The sequence below is a fragment of the Echinops telfairi genome, unplaced genomic scaffold (assembly GCF_000313985.2).
Source record: "Echinops telfairi isolate 266 unplaced genomic scaffold, ASM31398v2 ScPeMD7_28;HRSCAF=97, whole genome shotgun sequence".
NCBI classification, from domain to species: domain Eukaryota; kingdom Metazoa; phylum Chordata; class Mammalia; order Afrosoricida; family Tenrecidae; genus Echinops; species Echinops telfairi.
Genome location: NW_022103925.1, coordinates 3637303 through 3652040, shown reverse-complemented (window position 1 = coordinate 3652040; position 14738 = coordinate 3637303). Strand labels below are relative to the sequence as shown.

Genomic DNA, 14738 nt, shown 5'->3' with positions numbered 1-14738 from the left:
TTCTTTTTGCACTCAAGAGTCATTGCATGTGCTGGGTGAGTCTGAAGAGGAATTTACAGCCTGGTATCAGACATATGGGCTAATATCGAACTTAGGTACTGATCTGGATGTTTTCTTAATGTACAATTACTCTTTTATATAAAGCTCTTTCTTATACACATATGAATGTCTATGAATTACTTTCTCTAGTCAACTTGGACCAACACTATATATATAAACTAAGAAAAATAATAAATACAATCAGTTCTAGGACATTTTCTTCAACCTGGTACTGATCATTTTTAGGTCCCTATGTCCCTTCCACCTCCCCCCCCTCCACACACCCCCAAGGGACCATTAATCCAGTTACTGTCTCTCTAGATCTACAGATCCTGGATCTCGTATGCCAAAAAGAATTGTTTTTTGCATGGACCCTCCCTCTTTCCTACCAGACACAGTGTCGCTCGCTAGGAGCTGGTTCCTCCCGAGGACATGTCCCAGGCACGGACGTGAACTCTCACCCTTGCTTCTAAGTAGCGCTGCAGCCAGATGCCTTCCAGGATGGGTTTGGCTGTTCACGTGGCAGCCCTTGGCCTTCTCCAGATCCGTCACCAGCACCGCACTGCAGGTGCATCGTTCCTTGGGCCTCTTTCTTCATAATTTCTCCTGCATGCGAGGTGATTGAAAATACGACGTGCCGGGTCCAGTGTGCCGTATTCTCAGGGCAGCTTCTCTGCTCTGTAGCATTGGTAAAGAGGGCCTTGCCGGCAGGTCGGCCCAGTGCAGTGCACCCTCTGATTTCCTGACTGCTATTTTCATGGGCGTTGACTGTGGATCCAGAGAAAATGGGGATGTCGATCACGTCACTCTTTTCTCCATGCATCACGAGACTGTCCGGGGGGCCAGGGGTGAGGACTTCTGTTTTCGTGCTGTGGGGCTGTCACGACGCAGAGGATGGCTTAGCCCTTGGTGTTTCAGGTCCTCCCCACCGTCAGCAGGAAGGCTGTCTGTCATCTGTGTAGCACCCCTCGCGCTGCTGCTGTGTTCGCTCCAGAGAGTCCGCTTCTGGTTCTCCCAGAACACTCAACAAGGATGGGGACCGGAGAGAACCCTGTGCCTGGCCTGATTCTGAGCCAGGCGCAGGCTCCTGGGTCTGGCCTTGGTCCAGGTGGGTCCCTGTGGTGGCTTGTCTAGTCCTAGTTCCTATAACTCCCACCCAATGAGCGGGTGTGGCTATGCAAATGGAACTGCTTAGGACCCACCCAGGGGAACCCAACGGCTCGCGCATAATGTCAACAGGTACCGGGCCCTCGGGTGGGGGTGGGCCTGCGACAACGCAGAGCCGTCAGTTTGACGGTCCTACTCTGTTGAAAATGAGCCATCTCAGGAGCAGGGGCGGGGCTATCGCCACCATCGAGGGAGAAGGGCCAGGAGCAGAGCATATCCTTGGGTCATGTGATCCCAGCACGCTGACCCTCCTAGACCCAGAAACGGGGAGCTGTGACCCCCGGAGTGGCAGCAGGGGAGGGGTGGTAGCACAAAAGGGCAGGGGACAATCCCAGCCCAGAGAGTGAGGAAGCTGAGCGCCTTCAGGCAGGAGGGTCGCCTGAGGGGTTGGGAGCCTCCTGGACACTGGGGGTGCAGAGTTTGGCAACCCATGGAGCAAGAGCTCCGTGCTTTCCCGGCCGATGTTACTGGCAGGAGTGGAGTTTTTCTGAGAGATTTACCGACAGCCCTACAAGAGCTTTGTCACACTGCTACGCTGCTTGATCGGGGATGTGCGGCTTCTCAGAGCTGAAGACCAGAGAAAGGTGTACCTGCAGGCACAGCCAAGAAGAGGCAATCCTGATCAAAGAACTATAACTTTCCGATCCTGAATTGGAACCTGTTAACTTCCCGAATAAGCCCCACCGTCGCGGGTCTGGGGTGCACATTGTGTGTGACCGTTGCAGGGAACCCAGCAGAGAAGCCGGCATGCCTGCTGTCCCCTCCAGAGCACGGCGTCTTCATTTGACACAGGAGCCCCATCGGAATCTGAGTTCAGAGGCGATGGATGAGAATCACTATTAACAGATACCCACCAGAGGCAACAGAAGATGCTCCGTTTGGCTGATCAAGCAAAGGAGCGCATTGGAATGCGTGTGACCTAAGGGCCCAGGAGGAGCCCCACGTCTGGGGCTGGGGACCTTTTGTGGGGTGAACGTTTGCAGAAGGACCTTGCGGTCCAGTCCGGTCCTCGCTGGTGCCGTCTAGTCCAGCAGGAAACCTGGCGGCCCAGTCTGCAGTCTCCATGGGAAACGGGAGCCACAGAGATGGCTTTTTGCCCACAGCTGAGCCGTGGACGGGGTTGTGTTTTTCAGCCTCGGCAAGCGTCAGAAGTTCACTGCAAGAGCAGAGTTGCTGCCCCTGCCCATACGGGCAGCCCAAGTCTGGTCTGGGGCAGATTTTGCCACGCCAGCCTTCTGCTTTTCTCTGGTGGTGGAGGCAATGTCTTAGCAGCAAACCAAGTCTCTTATCTAGGAACCGGGGCCAAGAGGAGGAGAAAGCTCCGTGTCTCTGAGCAGCATGGCTTCTCGCGGTCTGCCCGTCACAGCGGCACGCTCCCCTCGCCTCCTCTTCTGCTTTTGGCACCTGCTGCGATGCCCACACAGAACCCAAGGTCCGTTCTTGCCGTCCAGTGGCTTGTTAAGGGACAGGGGACAGCTTGGGATCAGGACTCCCAGGTTATAACTCGGGAAGCGTGGCGATGAAGCCTTCTGTCTTCCACGCAGGATGGCTGTATCAGCTTTGCCTGGCCTTTCAGGCTGCCAGGCCCCTATCAAATTCCCCGGCAGACTATCCATACAACCCGCCTAAAACAGGCCTTCCCCCAGACCCCACGGGATCGGCTGCTCTCAGGCCATGAAGACAGACTCCCCTGAACCCCCTCAGGACAGGCGTCCCTTGGTCCTGCCATCTGTCAACATCGTCTCTATTGCTGGGCCCCCTGTGGGCCCGTCACAGCCTTTGACCCGTGCAACTGCTCTTTTAGGAGATCCCTTGCCTCCGGTCTCTCTGCTTCTTTCAGTCCCAGAAACCTCTCTGGGGTTGACCGCATCAGCATAGACGTCTTATCAATTTCAAGGCATGCCCCCCCCCCCAACCGGGTCCACGGTACACACACTGACAGGTCCCCTTTGGGGAGGCCAGAGGCACAACATTTGGACAGGAGGGTACGGAGCTTCTGGTTTGCACGGTCTGTCGGCCCAGTGCCTGGCGAGGCGCTTGCCAAATGGCCAGGGCGAGCCGCAGGCCAGAGCCAGACACAAAGTACCCAAACCAAGTTGGTTACAACGTGCCCAGGAAATGTCAGTCGACCCAGACAGCAGTAGCCAGCCCTCTGGGGTGGAGAACGAGGGCCAGGCCACCTTGCCAGCAGCCACAACAAAGAAGAATTCATTTCACTACACTGCGCGGAAACCGCCCCAGGGTTCGGGTTCTGCGTCCCTTCAAACCCAGCTCGTTCCGCGATGGATCTCTCTCTCATCGCTTGTTCTATGGACGACAAGCAGAAGGGAGAAGTCAGGCTACCCCGTGAGGATTTTGCTTGAAAGCTCCCCAGCTAACTCCCCAAGCGTATCACTTCCCGCGTCTGCTTTTGCACAAAACACTTGGCGGTCGTTCAGCCTCGTTCTTTGCCTTCTTCCCACAAGGATCACTTTGCCTCCCGTGTCCAACAACAGGCCCACCGTTTTCCCTTAAGGCCTCGCCCCGAGCACGCCATTTCTAGCAGCATCCAGTTCATGAGAACGCTCTCTTTTCTTTGAGTTATGCGTTGTCCTTTCAGAAGCACACAGCCACAACTCAACGAAGGCGAGATGGGCTTGTTAGTATGCAAGCAGCGCGACAGTGTTCCAGCCTCTGCCCTGCACAGTGTCAAAGCCAAGTTCACACGTCTCGCTCGGCTCTCTGCATCCATTGGTCCAAGGTGGCCCAGTTGTGAAAGGGAGCCCTGAGGCTGGTTGCAGAGGCCAGCCAAGCGAGTAGAGGCTGGGGACGGGGACACAGATGGACGAGAAGGATCTGGCAGGGCGCCTACAAGAGCCACCTTGCCACCCTGGCCATGCCACCATGTGGACACGTTCTCTCTGCCCTTCCACTCCAGTGAGGAGGACCTTGTGGCTGCCCTGATCTTGCTCATTGTCGATCCCGCCTGCCTCCTGGAAGTGCTTCTTCCATGCCTTCTTGTGCCGCACCCTCTGTGCCCACTTACGGCCATGATGCCACAGGAGCCTCACAGGCTGCCCTTCCTTAAGATGACCACGCATGCCCTGTGCTTCGAGCAGTCCAGGTTCTGCCTGTCACCCTGGAGACGACGAGGTCTGCTTTCAGTAGCCGGCCCCTGGTCAGTTGGACGGGATTGCTTTTTCTCTGCGATAGTATCCTTCTTACTTCCTGGGTGATCAAAGGCCGATGGGCTGCCGACCACAAAGTCAGGGGTTTGAAACCATCTGCTCCTCGGGGACAGTGAGGTGAGGCTTTCTCCTCTCAGAAACGTGGGCAGCCTCAAGGGCCCTCGGGGACAGTCCTGGCCCGTTCGTGGGGCTGCCATGAGTCAGAATAGGCTTGGTGGCAGTTAATAGCCCCGGAGATGATGGAGGCAGAAGATGGACCGTGCTGTTATTTCGGCAAGCTTAATGACTGCGCTCCGTGTGGCCCCTCCAAACACTCCCCTGGCCTGTTGGGCTCCCCAAACCATCGGTGTGTTGGGGTACTACAATGGTGTGAACCCTCAGTCGCCCCGCGCCAAGCCTCCTTCCTGTCTGTCCCTGGTGTCCCAACCTTAATCTCAGGCTTCATTTTCAGCCCCATTTATTCAAGTACCCTTTCCTGACCCCCTGCTCTGGGCCTAGGGCTATGTAATGGGGGGAGGCAGGGGGCTGGGGCTAGTGGAGAACAGAATTCAGCCCCTGAGCATGATGGGAGCCAAGCCTGGGGCAAGACCGGGAGCGGCTCATGTCCTCTCAACACTGACCATCTGGACAGTTCCCAGAGCAACTATAACAGAAGAATGGCTTGGGAGAAGCTTCGGCTACTTCCAAGCACCGCATGCAGTCGCGCCACCAGAAAACCCCTGTGTGTGGACGGCCGAGTGACCTGGCCATCCACGGTGGCCCTTGCAGCTTCTGTTGCTAACAGCTGGGTGTTTCCCTGGCTCGAGGAACTCTCCGGGACAGGGCTTACGCGTTGGGTTGCTAACCACACAGTCCGCAGTTTGAAATCACCAGCTGCTCCGACAGGGAAAGCAGAGTCTTTGTCCCCCCCGTGAAGAGTTGTTACAGTCTCAGAGGCCCACAGGGACAGTTCTGCCCTGTCCCACGGGGTCGCTGTGAGTTGACATTGACTTGGTGGTCCCCTGACTTTAGATCATTGGTTCTTCCTCTTCCTCTTCCTGTCTCAGCAACGGGAAGTTGGCAGCCATGGGTGTTTCCAGCCGTCAGGCCGGTTTTCCAGGCCAGGTGGCCCCTGGAAGTAGAGACTCGTGCCCGGCGGTTCAAAGGCTAGGGGCAAGGTGGTGTCTGTTATGATGCAGAAACAAACGGAGAATTCATGGACACGGGGCAACTTGATGAGGCTTACGCCTCTGTTTTAGGGGACACGAGAGACCCCACATCTCAAATCGAAAGAGAACATTTAGTCTTCAATAGGACAAAGCCAACACAGGGACGCTTGTCCTGGGAGCGAGAGAGACCATCTGCCCAAGGGGACGCTGTTAGGTTGGGGGATGGTTTTCCAAGAGCGAAAGTCCAACTTTCATGAGGGAACCGGAAGGTCCGGGAAACGTCTCCCACAGGGCACGCCATCCCTGGATAGCACGCAAGGCTGCAAGAGGGATCTCCCGAGAGCTGGGGACCCCATGGGGCTGCTTTGAGTAGGGGCCACGCAGAACTCACAGGACACGGTGGTGATGGCTGATTTGGGAAGCGCCAGGTTACAAGGTGAGGATCGGGCTCCATTTGAAAGCACCCAGTCTGGAAGGTTCCCCCAGAGTCAAGAGCCCACCGTACATGCCCTTTCTTTAGTGGCGGTCAGCGTTCTCCGTTCACCCTAGGCTGTGCAGGCCCCTCAAGATAAGACACCCCTCCTCCCCTGTCCCCAGCCTAGTTAACTGCCAGGTCAGCCGCCTCATTTGCATAATAACAGACGACGCTCGTCATTGGACCAGGAGGGGCTCCTCCTGTTTGCATAACTGATGCTTCCTAAGTACTGGTAACTGTGGGCAGAGGGCACACACACACACACACACACACACACACACACACACACACTCTTTCACCTAGCTCCAAGCTGATTCAAACGCCGGGGAGACCCTCCCTCTCCTTTACCCCTTCCTGTCGCTCCCGGTGGAGCCCCCACCTCCCTGGCCTCAGCCAAAGCCTGTGCGGTGTTGAGGCCGGAGCGGGGAGAGATGCGGTTCATCCCAGTTCTGCCGGCTCGCCATCAGGCGACTTCCCAGAGCCTGGGGGTGTGTGTGTGTGTGTGTGTGTGTGGGGTGTGGTTTTGTGGCAAAGACCTTGGTGGTGGTGGGAGGCAAGCTGGGCTTTATGCTAGACGTCCCTGGGCTGCTGACACCCCTGCTGCCTGCCTCCTCCACTTCCTGGGGGGCTCCGCCGGGGGCCTGTGTCCTCTCAGCACACCTCCCTCCCGGAGCCAGGCTGTCTTGGGCCCCATACCTTCCTGAAGCCGGCCTCTCCAGATCCCAAGCCCCAGGGCCAAACGCTGGGAGAGCGTCCTTCCTCCCGTGGCGACAGGACGGGAAGGGGACAGTGCACATTTTGACGTGGTCCTAGGTGCCTCCACGTTGGCCGGATGGAAGGACTTCCCCAAGGGCCTCCCCTCTTAGCATTGTCGGGGGAGGGGGGGGCATTTCCTCCTCCTCTCCTCAGGGGTGGGGGTCAGACATGGGGCTGAGGTTACCACTGCAGACCAATCATTAGGCCTCTGGGAAGCAGGGGGCAAAGCAGTCCATAGGATGCCAACGAGGGGGGAGGGAGAAGACATTCGAGCCCCGAAGGCCACTCCCAGGACGAAGGCCACTCCCAGGACGGCCTTCCTGTGACCCCGAGGGGGAGAGGAGATGCTTCAGCCTGTGGCAGGACCCCTCTCCTCCCACCCATGGAGGCCACACTGTCGCTCAGACACCTCCTGATGATGCCCCGCCTAGGTTCTGCCCTGAGATGTTTCCAACTATGGATGTGTGTCTTTTTCCCTTGGCACGAGGTTCCCGGGGGACCAGCACCGTGTAGTGACCCCTCACAAAATCCTCCCAGGACACAATCTTGGCTTCTGTGTGTCCTGCTGGAGCAGGGGAGGGTTTGGCAGAGATGGTGGGCCGGGAGGGGAGGTCCTGAGGCACGGGGCCAGCGTCAAGGGACCAGGCATGTGGCATAGTTCCAGTTGAGCAGTACAGGCTGGGGGTGAGGGGGACAAACCAGGGGACTGGGACGCAGGGTCTGCAAACGGACTGGGTCCCGGCGAGGACGAGCAGCGTGGGTACGCTGGTTCTTGTGGGGCAGTGAAGGGGGGGTGGTCAGAGAGGGGGATCTGGGCTGGGGGTTCCTCCGGTAGGCCGCGGTCCCCTGGGTGTCCGCTGGAGTCTCCCCGGTGGTAGTGGAAGAGTGAGTAGAGGGCAGAGATTGGGGTGGCTGGGAGCCCAGGGTCCGCAAATTGATCGGGGTGTTGAAGGTGGGCACGCTAGTTCTGGCAGAGGTGGAGGAAGGCAGTGGACAGTGCGTGCGGTGCGGGGAGGTCCCCTGGACAAGAGCTGGTTCCAGCAGGGTAGTGCCATGTTGAAGATGGTGAGCTGGGCGGGGAGGCCCGCGGGCAGATGGGCGGGCATCCAGGGCACGTTGGGCACAGACCCCATTGTGTAGTTCTCAGGGGTCACAAGCAGTGGGCTGACGTCGGGGGTCGGGGGGCAGGCTGCGATCCTAGGAGGTCCAGCTGAAGACAGCAGGCATGTGAGCACCCCCATAGGACAGAGAGGGGCGGGGGCGCCCAGGGGCGAGGGGGAGGACTTGTGTCCGAGGTGAGCAGCCTGGGCACCCCCTCTCCTGGGACCCTGGCACCACCTGTGAGAGCCGCTGGGCCCCCCTAGGTGTGGAGGTGGCAGTCAGGTCATTGGAGGTCATTGGGACGCCTGCATGTTGAGGGACCCCCTCCCCCTTCTAAGCCCCTATCCTGGGTCCCAAGTGGACAGTGCTTCCTCCCCACCAGCCCTCCTGAGACTCGGGGCCCAGGGAGCAGGGGAAACAGAGGGGGCTGGGAGGACCGGGTCCCCTCGCAAGTGCCTGGCACCTGGGCTCCGCTTGTGACAGCAAGTCTTTATTTGAGGCACACAGACAATCGTGTGGGGCGTCCAGGTGGATGGGCAGAACCCGCCCTTCAAACTTTTTACCCCCTGGGCTGTCGGGAGCCCCCCGATGGGAGGGACAAGGCGTGCGGTCCCCGTTGGTGGCGCCCAGATGTGAGGAATGACCCGGCCACGCAGGGGCGCACAGTCTTGGTGGGGTAATAAATTACAATGGCAGCATGGTCCAGGGGAGGGATTCTGGAGCCTGGGGCAGGGCCTGAGAGCAGAGCCAGATGGGATCACAGGAGGAGAGGGGTCAGCAGATGCCAAAACCAGGGCTGAGAGGAGGAGCTACCCTGGATGTGCCTCCGGGCCACCAGAGGCACTGTCGGGCACTTCTGTGAGCAGAGAATGTCCCCCCACCCCCCATCCCCCACCCCAAGGCCCACTAGGTGCAGGAATGTGACAGGCAACTCAGGCTAAGGCCAGACCCACCCCACCCCCTCCTTGAGGTATAAGTTCAAGACGACCTCTTGGAGACCCCAGGCCCGGATCAGTAGACGCTGGCCCCTTACAGCCCCAAATCCACCCACCCACCCACCTCACTTCCAGGGGCGGAGGGTCTCGGGACAAGTCTCAGACGCAGTTGTCAGGGGTGCACTCCACCTCCTCTTCCAGCCCGGGGCAGGGCGTCCCGTTGTTGGCGGGCTGCACTCGGACGTAGCGGGTCCTGCTCTTGGCCCCCAATTTCCCGCAGCGCCCTCTGCACAGTCCCCAGGAGGACCACAGGGACACCTCGCAGTCTAGCGGCGTCTCTGGAGCTGAAGCCAAGACAGAGACCGGGGACGTGAGCTCCTGGTGTGAGGCATCAGGGCTGCGGGGTGGTGGGGGGAGTGCACGAATGGAAACGTAGCCCCCCTTCCCTGTGTGCGAAGGTGGACATTCCCAAAAGCCACCACCCAAGAGGAAGCTGCCAGGGGAGTCTGAGCCACAGTCTACACCAGCCGCAGCCATTTGTCCACCAGCCGCCAGGGTGCTGATGGAGCGCCGGCCACCAGGGTCCCAGGGCTGTGGCCGCATGGGGCTCAGGCCCCTTGCACGTCCAGCAGTCAAATGCATCTGTTTGTGGCCCCGCTAAGCCTCTCCACAGTGGTCATTGTTCTGTGGCTCTCTGGCGCCCGGCCGAGCCGGCAAGTGCTTCCTGGTGGGGGCAGGCATCCTGCCTGGTGGGTGGGGCCTAGCACGCTTGCTACCACTAGACCCAAGCAGACTCAGGCTGGCCCCCGAGGGGTGGGGTCAAGCTGCAATGGCCGCTTCGCCTCCTGTTGGCCCTTGGCTGGGCCTTGTATTGGGGTTACCACCTAGGTGCTGGGTTTCCATGTCTTCCCTTTCCGGGAGCTTCAAAGCACAGTTTAAATTTTCCCGGTCGACCCGACAGGGCCTCCCCCACAACGCAGCCTAGCCACTACCCCAGTCAGAGGCTTTGCTTGCCCCTCGAGCCCTGCCAGCAGTCCCCCTCACCAGCAACATGACTGTTTGAAGAATCTGGATGGAGATAAGAATGTGTGGAAAACGCAGTCCATAGGGGGCCATGTCCACTGGGCCCCGAGCACCCAGCCAGGCCCCCACCTGGGAGAGCAGCCATCCTGCTGCGCCCCTTCACTGCCTGCTGGGGACATGGCCCGCTTCACTGGGCTGCCCAGGGCTTCCTGGGTATGCTTAGAAGTCAAGGGCCCAGGGCACCAGCCCAGCCAGGCTCATGCCTGGGGGTCCTTCCAGACTCCGGGGGGGGGGGTGCCCTGAAGATGCCAGGCCTTTCTCCCTTGGCACACGTGCAGCTCCACAAAGACTACCCCATCCATCAGCGGGTCAGAGGCCGGCAAGGCCCACAGGGCCAGCTGAAGAAGGGAGCCCCCCTCCCTTAGCTGACCTTCCAGTTGTATGTGCTGGGGAGAGACCATTAGCAATAGTACCCCACCCACCATAGCTACCAAGGCCGTGATGGACATCGATGGGGGGAGAGGCGGGGATGTGGCCGGAGCTGAGGGGCGGGGGTGGGACAGCCCCTGTGTTTCTGGGCTGAGAGGAGGAGGGCGCTCTCAGGCAGCCAGGAGGTGGGCTGGCGTCCGTGGTGGTTGCAAGCTGGCCCTTCCAGGACCCCCAGGCGGGTTGGAAGCAAGGTGAAGAGTCAGAATAGGTGCTCAGATTCTTGCCCAGTTCCTTGGGTGCTGGAGGGGAGGGTGGTGTCAGAGGCCACCTCTCGGTGGAAGGCCACCCACGAATTCCACCAGCACTTGCCTGTAGGCGAGCTGTGAGTCAGACGTGACTCACGGCAGTAAGCTGGGTACTTAGGGTGATTTCCCCCATGTGAGCGGGCTCCCCAGAGCTCTCTAAGGTGGAGCTTGATGGAGGGGGCCACCCTGGGCCCCGGCCACCACACTGAAGCCGACACCCCCCCCCCCAACTGCCTTCCCAGCCCCGCAAGGGCACAGCTCAGGGAGAGTCAGCCAGCGCTCCTCTGGTGACCACGTCTATCCTGCCTGTAAGGGGGCAGGTGCCACCCTGCCCCGAGGCTGCTGGGCTGTGCGTGCCCCTGAGGGTGGGGGGGCCCTGTTTCATAGTGTCTTTTTGGGCTTCTGGGGGAGGGGTGTCTTGCGTGAGGCCTGGCAGGCAGGCCAGTCCTGAGTCACTGCTGTCCCCTGGGGTCATTGGGAATCCAGGACAGCGGTGGTGCTGGGGTCTCAGAAGGGCCCCTCTGGAGACTGGACTCTCACCTGGGCACATGTCCTGTGGCCGAGCTGAGCTGAGGCTGAGCCCACCCCAGGGGCACACCCGGGGTGCTGAGACAGAGACCTGAGTCTGCTGGGCCCAGCCCACACCCAGAAGCGTTGTTCAGTGACCCACACTCAGACCTCTGCAACCAGCCAGGGAAAGCCTTCTCAGTGGGGAGAGGGGTTCAGGCGCAGCTCCGCCCTCTGGGGCGGGGGGGGACCTGAACGGAGAGGTGGCCTGTGTGGTGGTGGGGGCACTACCATACCCCACCTTAGGCCAACAGGAGAAGGGTGCCCTGCATGCTGTGAAGGGATGCTGCCTGGGACCTCCTACTGTGGCTGGCAGGTGAGGGCCCCAGGCCCCAAACTGAAGGCTGGGCGGGTGCCACCAACAGACTCCATGCAGTCCCGTCCTCCAGGGGCGGACTCTGCTCTTTGGAGCTCTCTGAGGATCATGCCACAGTCCACTCCGGGGCGTGAGCCCTGAGGGCCCAGTGGGATCTCCATTCTGTGGCCAGACCAGCTAGCCCGCTCTTTAGTGAGATCCTGGTGAATGCTGCCACTGAGTTTGGCTCCTTCCCTGTCCAGCAAGAGCCCTGGGCCGGTGCTTCAGGCTCACCTACACCAGGGAGCCCCGCATTCTGACCTGGCTCAGAGAGGCTTGGGCTCATGTGACCCAGAGGGCAGGTGGGCGCTCCCGGCAGGTGCCCCAGGCCAACGCTGAACGCTGGGCCCTCAGAGGGGAGGTGAAAGCCAGCCTTGGACCCCAGGGCCACAGGTGGGGGCCATGTCTGCGGCCTGGAGCCTTGGGCAGGGCGCCGAGGCCACAGCCCCACTCTGCAGCGGCTGGGGCCCATCACCTGCAGAACTGCCCCTTGGGGTTCTCGTGCTGCCGCCCCCAAACTAGGGGAGCTGATGGCCTGGCCGTTGTCCCCAGGATAAGACGGGTGGGCTTGAACCATGGATGTGTCAGCCAGCAGTCGCGTGTTCAACCATGATGTGGCCAGACCTCTGCTGACCTGTCACCTGGGGTTGCTGGTGCCACTCCTGGGCTCCCAGGAGGGTGAGAGGACGGGCCTCACGCCACCCACCAGCGAGCCCCTGGACCTGGTGCTGCTCAACCCATACCAACTGCAATCTGTCTCTCCTGGGGAGAACCCTCCGCTGGGGGGCCAGCTTTAGAGATGAGGCCATTGTAGGATCTGGGGGGAACGGGCTGGGGGTGAGGGGTGTGTGTGCGCGCGTCGGACTCTGTGTGTGTGAGGGGTGTGTGTGTGCATCAGGCATTGGACTCTGGCACCCCTAAGCCACAGCCCATGGGAGGGGGCCCGAAGGAGGGGCCCCAAGGTTTCCCCAGGACCCCCACTCTGCCCAGCACCCCATGAGGTGTCCTGGTCTTCATGGGTGGAGGGGGGCAGTGAGGTGCGTTTCAAGGCCCCTCTCACCCCACAGTGCAGCTTGTGAGTACCCACCGGCCGTCCCCCCCACCCCACCCCTCTCCTGAGCCACTACCTGTGAGAGTGTCCAGAATCTCGTTCCCCCTGGCGGTCAGGTCCGGGGTGGGCAGCGGGAGGAGGGTCCGGGGGCTGTGCCGGAGGCGCACCAAGCTGACTGTGGCCAGGGGGGGCAGGGACTTCAACCGTGGGTAGTAGAAGGAGTTTGCGGGGTGACTTGGGGAGGAAGATGTTATCTGGGTTTGAGAGAAGTGGGGCCGGGGAGCAGGGTGGATTGGCAGCGGAACCCCACCTGTCAGGGCCTGCAGGAGACCAAGATGTGGAGCCACCCCGCTGCTGGATGCACAGGTGAGCGCCTTGCTGGCGAGCTCACAGCCCACAGGCTCACTCTTGGGAGTTCTCCACGCCCACCCCTCCAGGACCCAGAGAGTCCAGGGCAGAAGCCCCCCAGCCAAAACCACACCCTTGCCCTGTTCCTCCTCTCACCCCCCTCCCTCAGCTGCCAGCTCCCACACCCCTCCATCCAGGGCACTAGAAATGGGGTGGCCCATCTGGGGGGGGCAGGGGGCACAGGACAGACTGCCGCTGCGGGTGGGGGTCCCTCGCTCACCTCAGTCACTGTGCCCTGCGGGATGGTGGCGAAGTTGGGGGAGGAGAAGGTGAAGCCGCTGTCGGTGCCCGCGTCGTAGGGAAACAGGTCCACGGAGACGCGGTCCTTCCAGCGGGCACCCTCGCACAGGGCCAGGCTGTCGACGCCCACAAACCAGTCGGGGCTGGGCACGATGCGTACCACAAAGGAGACCTGGTGCACGGAGAGGTGGGGGGGGCAGGTGACCGCCAGGCAGGGCCCGCACCCCCACCTGGCCCCCCCCCCCACGTGCAGGCCCACCACCGAGGCCCCCAGGGGCACCTCCCAGCCCCTCTGCTCCTCCTGCCACGCCCTCACCAGCGAGTGCCGGGGGTCGGCCTCCAGCTGGGCGGATGTCTGCCCTGTGCCAGCGGGCACGGCGGGGGCGGAGAAGACCCCGTGCACGCTCTGCAGCTGCTCGCCAGCCTCCTCGATCTCCTTCATGAGGGGCCAGGCCTCGCCGCGCTCAGCGAAGTCCCGCAGCCCGTTGCTGACAAACTCGTCCTTCTTCCACATGCTGTAGTCAGAGCTGTGCGTGGCCCCTGGGGATGGACAGCCCTCTGAGGAGGAGGCCCAGCCCCCCACCCTCCCTTGGGGCCAGCCCTGTGGGCCCCCCTTAGCAGCCCCCTCCCCAAGGTGAGGGCTGTGGGGAGCACTGCCCCCCACCATGCAGGCTCACCAGGGTGAGATCTTCCCAGGACTACATCCAGCTGCCCTCCTGCAGGTCCCTCCCCCAGGGCCTCGGGCAGGTTAGGGACCAGCACTCTCTGCTTGGGTGGCAGTTAGTGGGGTGTAACCCTGTCCTCCAACCGGCACAAGGTGCCCAGCAGCCGGCCAGCCAGGGTGACGACGGGGAGAGGGGGTGGGCGCTGACTTACCCAGCAGCGTGGACCACTGGGCGGGCGGCCGGAACAGGGGGTACTGCTTGGGGAAGGCCGTCTGGCTCCACTTGCCCGTGAAGGTGAGGCTGTACCTGGCCAGGTGTCGGGCAGTACAGCCGGGCTCCAGTGACAGGCTGGCTGCGGAGCCCAGTGTGGCCAGGAGGAGGGTCCAGGAGGTGGGGGGCACACAGGTCTGCATCACCTGTGAGCAAATGAGGGAGTGTCACTGCCCCAGGGAGATGCCAGGGGACACACACACACACACACACACACACACACACTTTCTCTCTCTCTCTCTCCCTCTCTGTTCCCTGGTGCACTGCGTTTCCTCTGCCCAGGACGGCTGGGAGGGGGCACACTCTGTACCCAGGGCCCCAGAGACCAGTGCAGCGGGCAACCACTTCCCTGCTGCTGGTTTCCTTCCCCCTGGGGGCGGGGGGGGGCACTTTCTGCTCTCAGGGTTTCCCTCACCGCCCCCACCCCCCTGTGCGTCCTGGAGGCACAGGCGCAGGGCACTCACGGAAGAAGAGCCAGTGAGGGGCGGGCAGTCAGGCCGGCAGCAGGAGCCCCAGTCTCCGGTTTGGGTCCCTGTTCAAGGGTGGCGGCTCCTCCTGTCACCACTCCTGTGGGGCAGACGCAGATCCCTCAGGGCTGGCTGAGACCGAGAGCTGTGAGCTGGCTCCCGCCCTCCCC

General features: G+C 61.3%; 1 protein-coding gene across 2 annotated transcripts in view; it reads right to left on the bottom strand.

The window, feature by feature from the left end:
* Positions 1-8918: 8918 nt before the first annotated feature.
* The window catches only part of SPON2 (spondin 2), a 6576-nt gene continuing 756 nt past the window's right edge, over positions 8919-14738 (bottom strand). For both annotated transcript variants that reach the window (XM_045289528.1, XM_045289527.1), the window contains exons 2-7: positions 14566-14668; positions 14043-14247; positions 13483-13706; positions 13147-13338; positions 12595-12772; positions 8919-9132 (exon numbers count right to left, since the gene is read on the bottom strand). In XM_045289528.1, the coding sequence (XP_045145463.1) occupies positions 8948-9132; positions 12595-12772; positions 13147-13338; positions 13483-13706; positions 14043-14244 (981 nt within the window). In that variant the 5' untranslated portion in view covers positions 14245-14247; positions 14566-14668 and the 3' untranslated portion in view covers positions 8919-8947. The remainder of the gene's footprint in view (positions 9133-12594; positions 12773-13146; positions 13339-13482; positions 13707-14042; positions 14248-14565; positions 14669-14738) is intronic.